The sequence below is a fragment of the Lineus longissimus genome, chromosome 19, assembly GCF_910592395.1.
Source record: "Lineus longissimus chromosome 19, tnLinLong1.2, whole genome shotgun sequence".
Classification (NCBI taxonomy): domain Eukaryota; kingdom Metazoa; phylum Nemertea; class Pilidiophora; order Heteronemertea; family Lineidae; genus Lineus; species Lineus longissimus.
Window position 1 is genome coordinate 2,090,942 of NC_088326.1, and position 15,350 is coordinate 2,106,291.

The following is a 15,350-nucleotide window of genomic DNA, read 5'->3' on the forward strand; positions in this document are numbered from 1 at the left end:
GAACCTTTATTTGGCTTAAAATGCCTATGGATATACATCATGAGCAATAGATTCATTCGATCGAGCACCGCTGTCCTCTTGCTCGTTTAATAGACTTCGGAGGAACTGTAAAGCCCGCAGCACACTAGCCGCCAACTTCGGCATTCACAGGCGTTTTTTGCCGCAAGAGTCCTGAACGCCTGAAAAATCCCTAGTCTGCTACGACCGGCTTCGGCGAACGCGACTTGCCGCCACTTGCCGCAACTAAACGCCAAATATCTAACATGTTTGATTTTTGACGCGTGTCGCCGCGTTTGAACGCAAGAAGAAGCCAGGTGTGCTACGGATTGCCACCTGAATTGGCGTCGGCGGCGAGGCTATGGCCAATGAGTATGCGTCTTGATGTCACATGATTTCAAAATGGCAGCCTAAAGTGTCGGAAAAGACCTGGACGCCGATTCTGGGCAGGTGTGCTTTGACCGGGATCCACTAGCCGCCAACTTCGGCGTCAGGAGGCGTCAGTTGAACGCTTCTTGTCGCCAAAGTTGGCGGCTAGTGTGCTGCGGGCTTAACAATTATCAGTCTCTACGAAGACGGTAGCTTCTCCATACAGGTCCCCTTCCACTTGCTCATTTAATACTAACCTATGATCCACTTGGTATGGGTTGACGTGAATGGAGTTCAACATTCTGATCATGATACAGGGTGTTTCAGAAATGATAACAACTCAAAACTGTCGTTTTGGTAATACCAATGTTTATTGGCGTCTATAGAGTCTTGACATGGAGATCCAAATTACACATTGATGAAAAATAGAGACCTCCTCAATACACTCACATTTAAATTAAGTGAAATAGTTTGGTCTAAAATGGTCGATCTAAACAAGTCCAGAAAAAAGTATATAAAGTATACAGTTATACGTATAAAGGCTGCTAATTAAGATCAGTTCCTTTGTTAACCACTAGGCGCCGCTGTAGCAATATCAGCGACACCAATGGTAGGACTCGGAACTAATCTACGGCTATATGAGCTAGTTCTTTAGTTCACCGCGCGATGAGGCTGTACCAATATCAGCGCCATTAACGGTAGGACTTCAAACTAACCTACAGCTAAATCGGACTGGTTCTTTTGTTCACCGCTTGGCGACGCCGTACCAATATCAGCGCTTCCAACGGTAGGACGGAGAACTAGTCCACTGCTAAATGACTTGCAGTAACTTGATTGCGGTTCGTTCCGTCGGTTTACTCTCTTTGATTCGCTTTTTATACACTTCACAACCTTTTTGTTTACTTGACAGTGGATCTGCATCTATTTGAGAAAGGTGATCTGCCTGTGACGTCACCGGTTGCCATTTAAACCAGCAGTTATATATAGTGACATTTCCAGAGATCGATCACATGTTTTATCAGAACATATTCACTTGCATGTCATTCTATATAGTATTTACCTTTTTACGTTTTTCAAAAGCTTCGGATAGTTAAGATATGACGTCACCAGTGACGTCATAAACCGACCGCCAAGTGTTAGCGTTTTACCTTAGGCGCATAATGCCCTATATCAAGCATAAACCAAGTCTCTACAGAGTTGAAAATTCACACGACATTGCTGTACCCCAAGAGTGTGGCGAGGTGGCGTCTAAAAACAAATTAGATTTCACAATAAAGGTGGCGCTGGAGTGGGCACAACCGGAAATGGACACACTGGACACTGGTCGTTATGATATCGGAGTGATCGTGTTAAAACAGACTGAATTTGAATTTGAAATTGTGGACGATCACGTGCCGCTTGCCATGGCGATAATAAAATCCAAAAGTTGAATTTGAATTTGAAATGCGGTCTGTGTATGTCCCAGCAATGTTACACATCCCAGCCTCATTCTGGCCAAGGACGACGCACTGTGTCCGCGCTATAAAGAAAATGGTCGCTAGTACTCTCCTGATCAGAGAATTGATCATCGTTTTCGAATAAGACTACTAATTCGACAAAAATTTAAGTTTTTTGACATGAAGAAAAAAGCTACAATTGAAAGGCACTTGAAGAAGATCACGATCGTAAAACGTTTAAAAACAAAAAGTATTATTTTGCGAGAGCCCCCCTCTTTAACTAAGGATTCATGATCACTCAGACAAATACTGTCCGAGTTTTTCGAATGTCATGGGATTTGCAATATCTCCCGTCATGCTGAAATATTATTCGCATAAATATAAATTGACGCGTTCACGCCCGCCCGCCATACTCCAGGGATAAATATGCTAAAATATTAGTTTTTCTCAAAAATTTTTCGGCTATTTACACGATTTATACATCATTGGAACAAACGTGGAGGTGTGCATGGATGTCGCCGTGAAGGAGTTGAAGTCGGTTTTTTTACCAGGCAGACGTGCCTGCTTGGTCACGTGATCAGGTATGCAAATTATTGCTGCAGCCATGCGGTATTTAATCCCAAGGAGCCAAGCGCGAGATCCGTCTGGACCAAGTTACAATGTGTCATTTTAAAAGGCCCCGATCACAGATGATTGAACATAGAATAGCTGTACAACATTATTTACATGATTATCAATATAAGTCATGAATATTCATGATAACTTGATAAATTACACATCTCAATTATTCAATAAATACATTTATTCGAGCATTCTCGTATTTTCACGCGCACGCGAGACAACAATCAGACTTTGAAAAACGACCATCCATGGTCTATAACCGATGGATGAATATAATAGACACACGCGAGTCTAAGTATCAGAAATATTCTCATAATCATTATCCACATTCATTCGAATATTCATTGACCAAATACAATACGTCGGAGTCCGCACTTTCGCAGCACACGATGTTGCTGTCGTCGTCAGGTTTTGTGAAATCTGCGCTGGCTTCGGACCTCTCAGTAGAGCGGGCAGTCATTCTCAAATTTAAGTACACTCGGGCCTTCGCCGGTACAATGAAAAGACCCTCACGCGTGATGAAATACATAGTGAAAAGGCATGATATCCTGATAAAAAGTAGCAGGAAGAATGATGATGAAATTTACATTTTCAAAATGGCCCCTGGAAATGACCGCCAACCTTGTTCACGCGCCCCGGAAGAAAAAACAGACCTCTCCTCTAATTCCTTCGCGGCGTCAGATTTGAGCGATGCAAGATCGGCTCAAGGTCATGATAAAACGTTGTTTTGATCGATTTAGGGTGAGCACCTACATGACTGAAGAACATGTGACAATAAAGCTACAGATTTATGAAATATCCACAGTCAGAAGGTAAAAATTTGATTCGTCTTATTTTTTGCGCTTTCAACGCGAACGAAGCTTTATTTCCGTTTTCAAACCGACGTATTCATATAGTGTGAGATTCTACAGATGCAAGGAGCGCACATGCGCAGTAATCGCGTTGTAACGTGAAAATATGGTGCCTTGAATACAATGTAGAAAGGGGTCATTATTTAAAACGCTGGCAGCAGCAAAGAACAGAAATAGAATGTCGGAAGTTGTGGCTTCAGTCACACTTACACTGATGAACAGTTTTGATGTCAACACAGAAAAGTAACAGAAGAATGCACATGCGTAGATGAAAATAGCAAGAAAGAGAGCCGAAAAAACCACCATGATGAAATAATGCTGATGTCATGTGACCAGTTCTATAATGTGAATCGGCGGCTGTAGTCTCTCTCTGATCCCCGTCTCGTAACCATGGAAAAGACGAGTTCTCTTTGGAGTTCCTAAAACGAAACTGTACCCAAACTGAAATAAATCACGCGAAGTGCATAAGAATGTCACGTGTCACGGGTCTGACCTATGCTCCTTCTGATAGCGACAAATCGACGAAAAGGTTTTTTTTCTTAAATTTCTGTCCCGTGGTATAATCTTTATTGTGACCACATGCCATACCTATCCCTTGCTCAAATTTCGGGGTCTCATTTTTTGCATGTATTATGTATACATTGTACATTAATGTATTAAGAAGTTGAAGTCACATAGGTCAGACGCTAATTCTAGAAACTACCACTCACTACAACTAGTTAGGTTTAAGTTTGATGAAACGAACTCCGCAATTTGATTGGTTAAACGATGCGATGGGTTCGTTGTAACGATTTCGGATAATTTGACAACTTGACTGAACAGAATTACATAAATATGACCAATCACTTTTGCATATGATGTGGCATAAGACACTTGATAATGCAACGCCAGTATCTAGACCAATAAGAAAGCAACCATCACCCTGGACCTGCGTCACGTGTCATGTCCACCTACCGGCAGTAAATTGAAACTCAAATTTAATCTACATTGAACAAATAGCAGCTACGTCTTTAAATGCCCGTTTGAGAATCGCGAGGGGAACTATTTACACCCGGAAGTGAATTATGATCGCGTAACGCCGTAAGAGGGAGCTAAGTACAGTGAGAATGACATCGAAAATTTTGCAATTATACTTTGATTCTTGTGAGTGACAGTGCTTAAATCAAGCTGGTGTTCTGAATTTCTGCACGACAGCTGTCGTTTATTAAACGCTGAGAAACATGTTGAACATGAAATGGACGTGATGTGAACTTAAGCGTTTCCGAGGAAACTATCTGGAAAACCTCGCCAATAACCGGAAGTGACGAGGAATTCCGAATGTAGCTGAAACGGTAACCATGGCGACACCCTCTGTTTCCATGGCGAGGCCTGACACACTTTATGCCTTAGCGCCGATTCTATATTTAGAAGCAGAATATCACAGCAAGTGCGCATGTTCAGATCACATTTTGTGTAACACTCTGGCCGCCATCTTTAATTCTTTAGATTACAAATACCCTAAATATCTTTTGAGAATTCCTCTGAATTTGCAGCGTGATTCTGCATTGTTTTCAACTCCCCGTCCAAAAAAAGACCGATTGAAAAAGAAAGGCTGGGTAACATTTTTTGATAAATATGCCGTTTTAGCTTATTCCCCTTTTCTAATTTATTCCAATTCTTATTTCGTATCCTTGATGTTACACGAGGGCTTGTATTTGTAAGCTAAAAAATTGCTGGTGGGCAACCAACCAAGGACGAGTTATTTACATTATGTTAAACATTTTCAAGATATCAACAAAGATATTGTGACATTCGTGAGACAACGCGTCTACCGGAAGTGGCTCTCCTGTCCAGAATTCACAATAACGCATGCTCGGTGTGACAGTATGGGTAACTGATTTCGCAACGTTGGATAATGTAACAACATTTTTTCGCTGATATTTTTTGGTTTATAGCAACACGTTCCATTCATCCATGAAACTGAATTTTACTGAAGTGCGAGTTTCGTCATGACCTATTGTGTACGTGAAGAATGAAAGAACAGCAACCTTGGAGTTTTAAAATGGTTGTGATGACATTCGAACCAGTAACATGACCTTCAAGACCAAGGTCAAGGTCAGAATATTTTACTACTATAAAAGATTGTCGACAAGATGTGTCTGGACTTATCATATTTTCTTTTCCCCAAATTAGCAAAAAACATACGTTTAGTTCCATTGGTCATACGGTACATGTATTTGATATCAATTATTGTTGATATTACTAAAATGACACTGAGCGATGTGGTTCATGTGAGTAAACGTGGTGATGCCTAAAACTGTTTATATAGTTGTCATAGTAACACTAAGATCATCCGGTACAAGAATGCACCGCAAAAAAGAAAAAGGAAAACAGTAAAATTCGTTTGAATGAATGGGCAGTGAAGAGAATGAGACTATGTTCAAATGGTTGTGTGAAAAATAAGTTAAACGTAACTGTAAACAGAAGTGCAGTCGTTGCGCTGTACAGATGGAGCTGAATGTTACAAAATCGTATTCATATACTTAGTACTCTTTAACAATAGACATGTACACCGGGGTATAGTGCGACGCACGCATGCGCACATTATAACCCAAATCCTGATAAGAAAAGATAACAAAGTCTATTTACATTTTTAGTCAGCTCTCCGGAGGTATAAAGAACTCGTGCGCATGTGTTATCCACACACATTGCGTCACGTCCGGTTTTGAATTTCAACCGCACATCGTCAGGTCAATTTCCTCGCGCATGCGTTGTGGTTTCTAAGTACCCGTTTAAATTTACTATTTGAGACTTGAGACATAAAGGAAAGGCTTCCCCATAAAGAGCGAGACTCAGATTTTAACGAGCAATGCTTCCTAATTGCGCAGATGACCAGTTATAATAGAGCAGGATTTGTGCAAACAATGCGCACTTTTTTTCCTCGTTCAAAGTTTAAGACCCTGTTTTAACAACATGATTTCATCAGGAAAAAATACTGTGACGTCACGTTTGTTCTCGCAGAGACGAGAACAGGACCGAGATCTCGAGGGATTTTTACACTTACATGTATAGTCAGCTTTTTGTTAAATATCACACTCATTTGTGATCATGAATATCATGGTTGAAAGACGGGTGAAAAATTCCTATCCCCACAAGAATATGGGCTGATGTTATCGACACCACCGAAGAAGCAGAGGCATTGCCCATGCGCTGTTGACGTCACTTTCTAATACCCCATTCACCTGGAGTTTGTTCATCAAATTTCTAAATGCATAAAATGATTTCAGTTGAGTATTTTGGCCCCTCCACTGTTCTTGAACCCTGACCTTTGTGCTGTTCACATCTGTCAATTATACGCTGGGACACTCTCTTCCTCTGGTGGAAATTCCGCATGATTTCACACACGGCCACCAGCGGGCGTATTGCAACGACCATATTGAACGCGAACTACTCATCCCATCACCAGCTTATAATTTACAATCTCTGAAATAATCCTCTTCGAATTTTCCCGAAATATCACAATTTACCACGATTTTGACATAACGTTCCCTGCAATTAGCTTTTTAATGTCATCAAATTCAAAAGACATGCATGGTAACGTGGTCCTACGTCCACCAATCGTTACGTGTTGACCGCCACCAGAGCGTTTGTCCTTCCACCGGTCGGGGAAATCTTTGGTGACGTCAGTCTGCGAGTTGCTGTGGGAGATCCGTGGGCTGCACTGGACCTCCTTCCAGTGTCGGAGGAACTGTCTTTACCATTCAGACCTGCTGGAAAGAAACCAGAATATGGCTAAAGTTCGAATGTACTGGCAGGGGAAGTTTTGAACTTGCGTGTGTACGAGACTTCCATGTCTTTGCTATAAGCGAAACTGGTGCCAAAACAGTCGAGCCAATCGTAGGGAGAAGCACTGGCCTTGAAATGCAACGTTGTCCAGATTTCTCTCATCTGAGGAGAACGGTCCTCCAAATACCAGTGTATTGTGGGTTAGTACACCAGTATGACAACTTTTTCCTTTTTACTGCCTAATTGATGTTTTATAAGTGATTTTTATTTCTCTTAAAAGCCTTGCTAGTCGAACATTGTACATTGCAATGTGCATTGTACAGTACAATGTACAGTACGCTCTGCCCGTGGAACAGGCAAGAAGGCTCTATTTTCGTTGCTCTGATCAATGGCCACGTTATGTTTCCAAGTCCAAGGCACAGAAATTGATCACAATCTAAGAACTGTCGAAACCTATCGATATGACCATTCGTGAGAATTCTTTGGGAAGACACATGCTGAAGATCAGATACCACCGTACCAGTGTTGTGCTGATTACAGCGCCCCTGAACATGTTCCATGCTATAGTTCCCGGCGTGCACCGCGCCCGCAAAGTGACGTCGGTATACACCGACATGTCATCACAACATATCATTACACAAAACCATCTTCAGGCGCGAGTCGAGCAAAGAGAGTACACCAAAGTGCTATTGATTGCATGATGGGAAAGGTGTCTGTACATACATTACCTCTGAAAGGGTGTCATGCATATCATCAAGAGTAAATAAAGACTTTATCAAGACTTTATTTATTCTTGATATGAATAATAAGTAAGTTTTTAGACAGTCTGACCCCTTGGAACAACGCGCGACCACCATAACTATTATTACTTTCATAAAACATTAAGACACCAAAACTTCTCACACACCGTTATCTTCGTCAACGCACAATGTACAATGATCAATGGGCCAAAAAAATTTAAAAATTAAAAACAATGTCACATGCATTTATAATAAAAAAATGGTTAGTAATTGAATTAACATAACTTTAAATTAAGGGATTATGATGGTAAAATTAACACATTCTTCTAGTAAGTAAAACTCAATGCATAATTCTGCATTTTTTTCGTGCAATAATTAGATAAAAAACATGCTTTGTTATTCTATAGTATCGACGATGATACTGAGTATTTCAAAGGTCACGTACTTGACATATGTTTCTGAGAATGATCAAAATGTTTCTTGATATAGTATGCTTTGTTAGATGCTGGGTAAAAGTCCTATCCCTCATCCACAGAAAGAGACTAGGATTGTCGCCCACCGCCGAAAGTCGGTATGGACAATTCTGGTAAAAAATAATAGATTTTACCAATATTTTATTGGACACATAGTAAAAATAATAGATTTGACGAGTTATTTTGGACACACTGTAAAAGTATTATTTTTGACCTATGTTTTATTGAACATATAAATAAGGTCACATACAAATGTACTGCACACAAGTTATATCCCATATGTGCTGAAATTTAAAAACTGGACATACATGTTTTGACACACAGTACACAGCTTTCATATACTAGTCTAGCACAATGACGCTGAACTCACAATACACCAGGACAAAGGAAAATTGATAACTTACTCAAAATATCCCCCTTTCCTGGTGTATTATGAGTATTCAGCTTTCCTAAACGGGTTGCCAATCCCAGTAAAAGGATCTTCAATCTCTAAAATAGACGCGTTTCGTCGCAAGTGAAGTGTTGGTTGGTTGAACTCTGCAAATTTGTGAAGAGAAAGAATTAGAAATGTTTGCGGAAGCGTTGTTACAGCCAGTACTTAGATGCAAATCGGACGTGATGTAGGTAAGGACATGCATAGGGCTTAAAATACCGGTATATCATGAAATTACATAGTTCTTACTCGAATACAAGAATAAGAGCACAATAATGCTCATGCGAAAGTAATACTGTCAGGGCACTGTCAACAAGGTATTGAAAAGCAGACTTAATTTTTTATAGGCAACTGTATTTTTCACGACACATCTACATGTATATTGTCTTTTAAAAGACAGGTTTCTTTTCTATTTTTCTGAACCAGTAAGACCCATGCAATGTTGATTTTGGTGGGATGTATCTTGTGGATGGTCCCGAAATTTGCTAGTTCATGCTATCGACAAACGGGTATCGCGCGCAGTTCTTCGTCGAATTGGTTCTGAAGTGGAAAATGCTCACTGTTAAAGACATGCTTTCGTGCATTCGAAAACGTATATTGTATCGGTGGCGTCGTGATTTAGATTTAGACTATAAGACAGCCATCGATTCGTATCTAGAAAAGTTACTCAGTGGTTATCAAAACAGCTAACTACTCGAAGATGTAAGAGACTTTTCGTGCTGATGAGGGCCTATCGTGCGTTTAGAATTTAAAGGATGGCCACGCTAAATGCGCGCAGTATTATTGCTCTGCGCCGTATAACAAACTTTTAAAATGTACCAACAACTTTCGTCAGTGAATAATCCATTACAGAATAATAAGGAAAAAAATCAGTACCAACTGTCCGGAAATAAACCGATCGACATTTTTTAAAATCTAAAACCAACCTAAAAGATGACAGAATCAGTTAGCATTGCCATCCTTTAAAGCTTCCGATTCACGGATGCCAAGTATATGATTTCAGATGCGCATCGGTGGCTTGGTGATACAGCTTGAGATGATAGGTCAGCCACCGATGCGGGTTTCGAAAGTCTAGTGAAGGCAGTCAGAAAAAAAATGTGTTAGATTCCGTGTAACAGCTGTATTATTACGAGAAATAGGACTGGTAGCAAATTAGGATTCATAACCGTAACACTGGTTCCCTAGCGATTCTATGATCTTTGTACCACAAAATTAGCCTCTTGCCTGACCAGCGCCCATCATGCCATTGTGGTGGAGCTCTCTTGTCAGGGAAAATGGCCGACCTCTAACATTTGTCTGGGGACAGCCTTTGATGTTTCCGGCAGCACGTCAGTGCTGACATCGAAACCAACAGGGGCTGACCCACGCGGGCTGAGCCAATTGCAAGAATTCGGCGAAGCTCGGCTATATATCGCATCCCAAGTGGCAAATATTCATATTTTATGGCAACTCTGTGAGGTATCAGAATCGTTGCTACAAGATGAGAGTGGCGGAAGCTCCGACATGTTTATAGTCAACAAACAATTTATAGCCAATAAACAATTTAGAGTCAATAAACAATTTAGAGTCAATAAACTCAAACGAAATGATGTATAATATGAAAGTGAGCATGTCCATAAAAGAAGCGGAAAAAAGTGAAAAACGAACATCAGCAATAGATTAGAAGAGAAGAATTGTGTGTCTGGAATGTTATTGGTTAAAAATCAATGAAAACACGCCGTGCTGCAAAGAAAACATGATGCAGCAAAATGCACGTCGTGTTGCAAAGAAATGAGTGCTGCGTCAATTTCATTTACTTACAACAATCAGTGCTAAGGGAGATATTTGTTTATTATTCTTCTAGTGGTCATTCACAGGGGACGAGGTCTGTCGGAGATTTTGGTATAAGTCGTGCTGCTTCTGCGCAATGGTTTGGCAGCGGTGTTTCACAGGAAGGACTGTCAGGGGAGTCTGGTAGCAGTATTGGCTGTAGCTCTACTGGATTGAGAAAAAATGCAGGGAGTGTAGTAGTGTGTTAGTGCTGAGCGAGGCAGTTTTGATTCTCGAACTATCCTCCCTCAAGGACTTTAAATCCAGCACCATGACTAAAAGAAGTCGGGACGCAATTTCCAGATGTTGTATCTGGTTGTGCACGAGCGATTGCCGTAGCATAATGTGGTGTGCGCATGCGCAGCCGGATACAAAATATGGAAATTTGGTCCTAACTTCTTTCACTCGTGTCGCTGATTCAAGAACCTCAGAGAAGTCATGTGTAGGTGTGCCGGACGTCCTACCCATTGGCGGAGTTTAGTCCCAAACTCGGGAGTGAATCGAATCCAAACATGCCAATGAAGACAAACTTAACATAAATCTGGTGTTAGATTTGCGAATGTGTCATAGTCTAAAGGTAGCGAGTGGCATAGGGTGGGAATGTTAAACCGGAAAGGTTTCGCCGAAGGATATATTCGGTCTAGTTAAGTTTGCATCACTTGTATATAAAAAATGTTATTTCAGCGTACTGTAGTGGCTGATTTTGAGAGGGTCATATTTCAACCTCGTTGACCCGAATTATGTGGAATACGCGGATCTGTTTTTGTTGGGGCGAGAGTGTGAGACAAGGGATAGCCATCAGGAAGCAAGAGAACACTAATGCCACCTAGCGGGACAGTGACGAAGCTCACAACACATGGCACACCACCAAACCTTCTTGAACATAACATTGCGTAATTGCAACAAATTTGAAAAGGCGTCATCATTTTTTTCAGGTTACTAGCATCCTCGTTCCTCTGCAGGAGTGGATAAGCTGAGATGGTTTGGAATCAAAACACATCATATGTTTTCTCAGTAACCAAATTGTACAACTGAGTACATGTTATCAAAGTTTGCTGGGCGTATCCATTCAATTTCTGCTTCGGAGACGATTTACCTCGTTCAAGCTAGATGTCGCCACAAAAGCAATGTACACAGCAAGATGCTAAAACGTAACTGTAGGCACTTTTTGGCCGTTCATACATTTGCATATACAGTGTGCATAGTGCGTGCGAAGCCAGCCTGGCATTGGCAGAAGTGACGTTTCCATTCACAGTTATTGTTTCGGTGCATACTTCGGGTTAATTCGATCCATTCATCCATGACCCAATTAACCTCGTATGAAGCTTAGCTATTTATCCCTCGAATGGTGTTGCGTATAACACTGCATGTGCTTCAAGGAGACAAGGTTACCTGGGTCGGAATATTTAGGAAATCGAACCCCCCTCATTGCCGCCACAACACTAAAACATTCCTCGAACCTAGGCATCCGACTTTCGTGACTTCGTTGCCGAAGATTTCCACATCCCAAAATGGCGCTTGGTAGCGACCACGGTGTGAAACCTTGCTGCATGATTTAAGCCTGTGGGCTCTTTAAGCAAAAAATGCCAAAGCAAAAAGAATAAAAAATCATAAAGTGTATTCCTGACCACCTGTGTGCAAAACGAAGTTGTGGTTAGGTGCAAAAAACAATGAAATCGCCACTTTCTGTTATTCATTCGTACTTTCTGCAGATCCACAACGAACTGAAAAACTGCCACAATTATTAGCGACTGAAACTCCCCACTTTCCTCGCTCCTTTTGCTTTCGTGCGAACCCAAATTTCCATGTGACAAGCGGAACTAATAGGTTTCGTACCTTTGCTCAAACTTACAACCATGTTTCTCTATCTGTTAAATGAAGTTTGTATCGTCAAGTATAATATCAATAGCTGACCTTCAAACTGATGCTTCAAGGTTCGTAGTTTACAACCGAGTTCACCAAATGTAACACTCATGGCTGACTGTAGTCTCTAGTTCCAATTCTGGCTTGCCCCAATCAGTTCGATTGTATAATTCGATCAGGCGACCTCAGGTTAGGCCCTCTGCCCGAGAGCAACTCCTCCGAAATCAGGCGGGGAACATTTGAACATGCCTCAAAGTGCAAGGGAGATGTTGTTTGGCAGGAGGAGAGGCGTCATAATTTGCTGTCATTAAACCCCAAGATACTTACTGCAACCACGGAAGTTCTGTTTGTAACTTCCTTGCTGCAACTCAACTATTAAATCCGGCTAAAGCCCAAACTCAAGCGATGCCTTTCCCCGTCTTACCAGAAGAATTCAGTGGACAAACTCCCTTCTTCCACAATTTTCTTATTTGCACAATTAACTAGTTACAACGCGAACTTTAGCTGCATGCAAATCACCGACATTCGCATACACTTTTACGTCATTTATTTCGTCACATGCTCGTCAAGTGATATTATCACATGACTTGGTCACATGATTGTCATGTGACAGTGATCATCTTACCTTGTGGATTTGAAACGGCATTTGTAGTGGTTAGGCTAATAGTTGGAGCAGCATTAAGGGAGGAAAGTGTAGTATTTGTCGTCTGCCCATCTGAAAGGATTGAAAAAGCTTTATAGTACGCTGGGTCACCGCTGGAGGACGCTGCCTGAGGGCGCGGGAGGGAAATGGCAGGGAGGTCACGTAATCATACAGATATGCATTCACCATTCATAGAATCATTCAATAATCAAAACTGCATCGTCAGCAACTAACACTCGTTTGTATTAACCAGTTCGAGCAGGAAATCGACTTATTCACCGCGAGGTTATTAATATCGTAATGTTCGAAATCAACACCAGATGTCACTCAGCTTCTTAGCTGATAATCGTTTGACGTAAAGACTACCTCCAACATTACCTCCTGAAATATCATGTCAAGTTATGTATAGCGTGTGTACTAGAAACGTACGGGTTAATCTGTCAAAGCTGATTGAAACCGACCAATCTCCCCGAAGGACTCGCTTTTGATGACGTTGACCACGTATTTTAATGACGTTTTATTGCTGTCATGGCTGTTGCATTGTGCTAGTTTGAAGTCGATGTTTAGTAGGAAGTATGATACCAGTATCTTTTGTCGTTTTCGTACGTGGATTGTGTGATTGATATCAATGTCATTTATGATTTTAAATATAATTAACCTCGTACCCAACTTTAAAAAAGGGTATACAATTTGCTAAGAAAAAATGGTGCATAAGAAGCTATGCAAATACGGTAATTATATCAAAGATGATACAGAACAAAATATTTTCAGTGGTATTTTATAACCAATGATGGCAATCTTAATATGTGTTTGCTATGTTACAGATTACAAAAAAATTCAGGATTTAAGTTGTGTGAAAGTGGAAAAATATGATGTATCCTTTCTGATCTTTAAAAGTACTAAAATCATTGTTGAATTGAACGAACCAATCCGTCTTTTTGAAAGTGTTATGAACAATGCTCAGACATGTCAGAGATCAGGCTGTAAGAAAAAATATCTTAACACTTCCTAACACAACAGTCATTTCAACAGATCTACCACAAAGTTCTCTATCGAATGTATACACCTTCTGTTCAAATAACGGATAAAACTTTTAACATTTACTATGTTGTGTCTTGTTGAATGTACAGTGCGGATGTTTTCTTATAATCTCTCCAAGGCGTGGTTTATAGCACCTGAACGAAATGTGTCTTGCACTGAGTGTATCGATGTGTTCGAATACTACTACCGCGTGTATGTGTACAACGTACGGTACCATGCATTAACGTGTAGTTTCAGGTGATTTTGTATTTTTTCAGCATTTTAAATTTTTTTGGGTTCATTCTTAAAATATTAAAAACACATCAACTAGTACATTTTTAAACATGTAGTACTACACATAAGTCCTAATACTAGTATATTTAATACGGTATGAAATATAATTAAGGTAGATTTTGACATGTAGGCTCTATTACTCTAGCTAGTGTGTTCATACTACCGGCATATACCGTGTGTGCATGTAGATGAAGAACAGCAGTTCGTCTATGTTTTTAACATGAAGGGTGCGAATAGAATGCATGCTGGGGACGAAATGGCGTGGCCGACGTAAATCGAGCATTTTCCAATGAGGGTTTCAGCTAAAAATATAATTTCATGAGATATTGATGAGGATCACTAGTTGACCAGCAAAGCTGGCCAGCGAAAAATAAACATATCTGATTTATGTCATAATTATTTTCCTGTGAAAACATTTACTGCAGTACGTTCATGAGAGAATCCAGTGCCAAGACTTTCTAAATGAGAAATAAAATCAAGGAAATTGTAGCTAAAAACCTCAAAATTAATTCACAGTTATTTTGGCTGTGTGTTTTGTCTTCAGTGGAGACGCTTTTGTTTATAATGTACGTCATAGCACCAGGTGCACGGTTTGTGAGGCAACATTCGTGGCATTATCAATGAGTACATGATTGACTATCTAAACGAATCTCAATCAAAAGGAAACCAATATCTGCGATGATTAACAGAAGATCAATCCCGTCATGCAATTTAATTAATAGAGGAACCGGAAGTTGGCTCGATTTCCGCCGGACACGTCACGTGACTTCATAGACGAAGCTTTTACCAATTAAGCAAATATATGCTACAACATCGTCGAAATAGAATTCTAAAAATAGCACCACTCAATCAATTAAAGGGAAGCACGTTTATTCAAATTACAGTGCGACTGTTTTCGAGACTTAGTTAATCACGCTGTCACTAGATGTCTCTCGAAACCCAAACCAAGAGACTCCTAGCGGCGATACTGTTTTTTTTCTTCATTTCACCCCAAGGTGGCTAGAATAAGCTGCATTAATAGTATATACATGTAATA

At 40.5% G+C, this 15,350-nt stretch overlaps 1 protein-coding gene across 24 annotated transcripts in view; it reads right to left on the minus strand.

The window, feature by feature from the left end:
- Positions 1–713: 713 nt before the first annotated feature.
- The window catches only part of LOC135502854 (potassium voltage-gated channel protein Shaw-like), a 90,758-nt gene continuing 76,121 nt past the window's right edge, over positions 714–15,350 (minus strand). For 10 of the 24 annotated variants that reach the window (XM_064795976.1, XM_064795975.1, XM_064795992.1 and 7 more), the window contains 2 exons: positions 12,983–13,072; positions 714–7,023 (listed from right to left, as the gene is read on the minus strand). In XM_064795976.1, the coding sequence (XP_064652046.1) occupies positions 6,875–7,023; positions 12,983–13,072 (239 nt within the window). In that variant the 3' untranslated portion in view covers positions 714–6,874. Of the gene's footprint in view, positions 7,024–8,656; positions 8,790–10,485; positions 10,663–11,954; positions 12,065–12,982; positions 13,073–15,350 lie in introns of those variants that run through there. The other 14 variants (XM_064795998.1, XM_064795996.1, XM_064795993.1 and 11 more) reach the window with 10 other exon arrangements.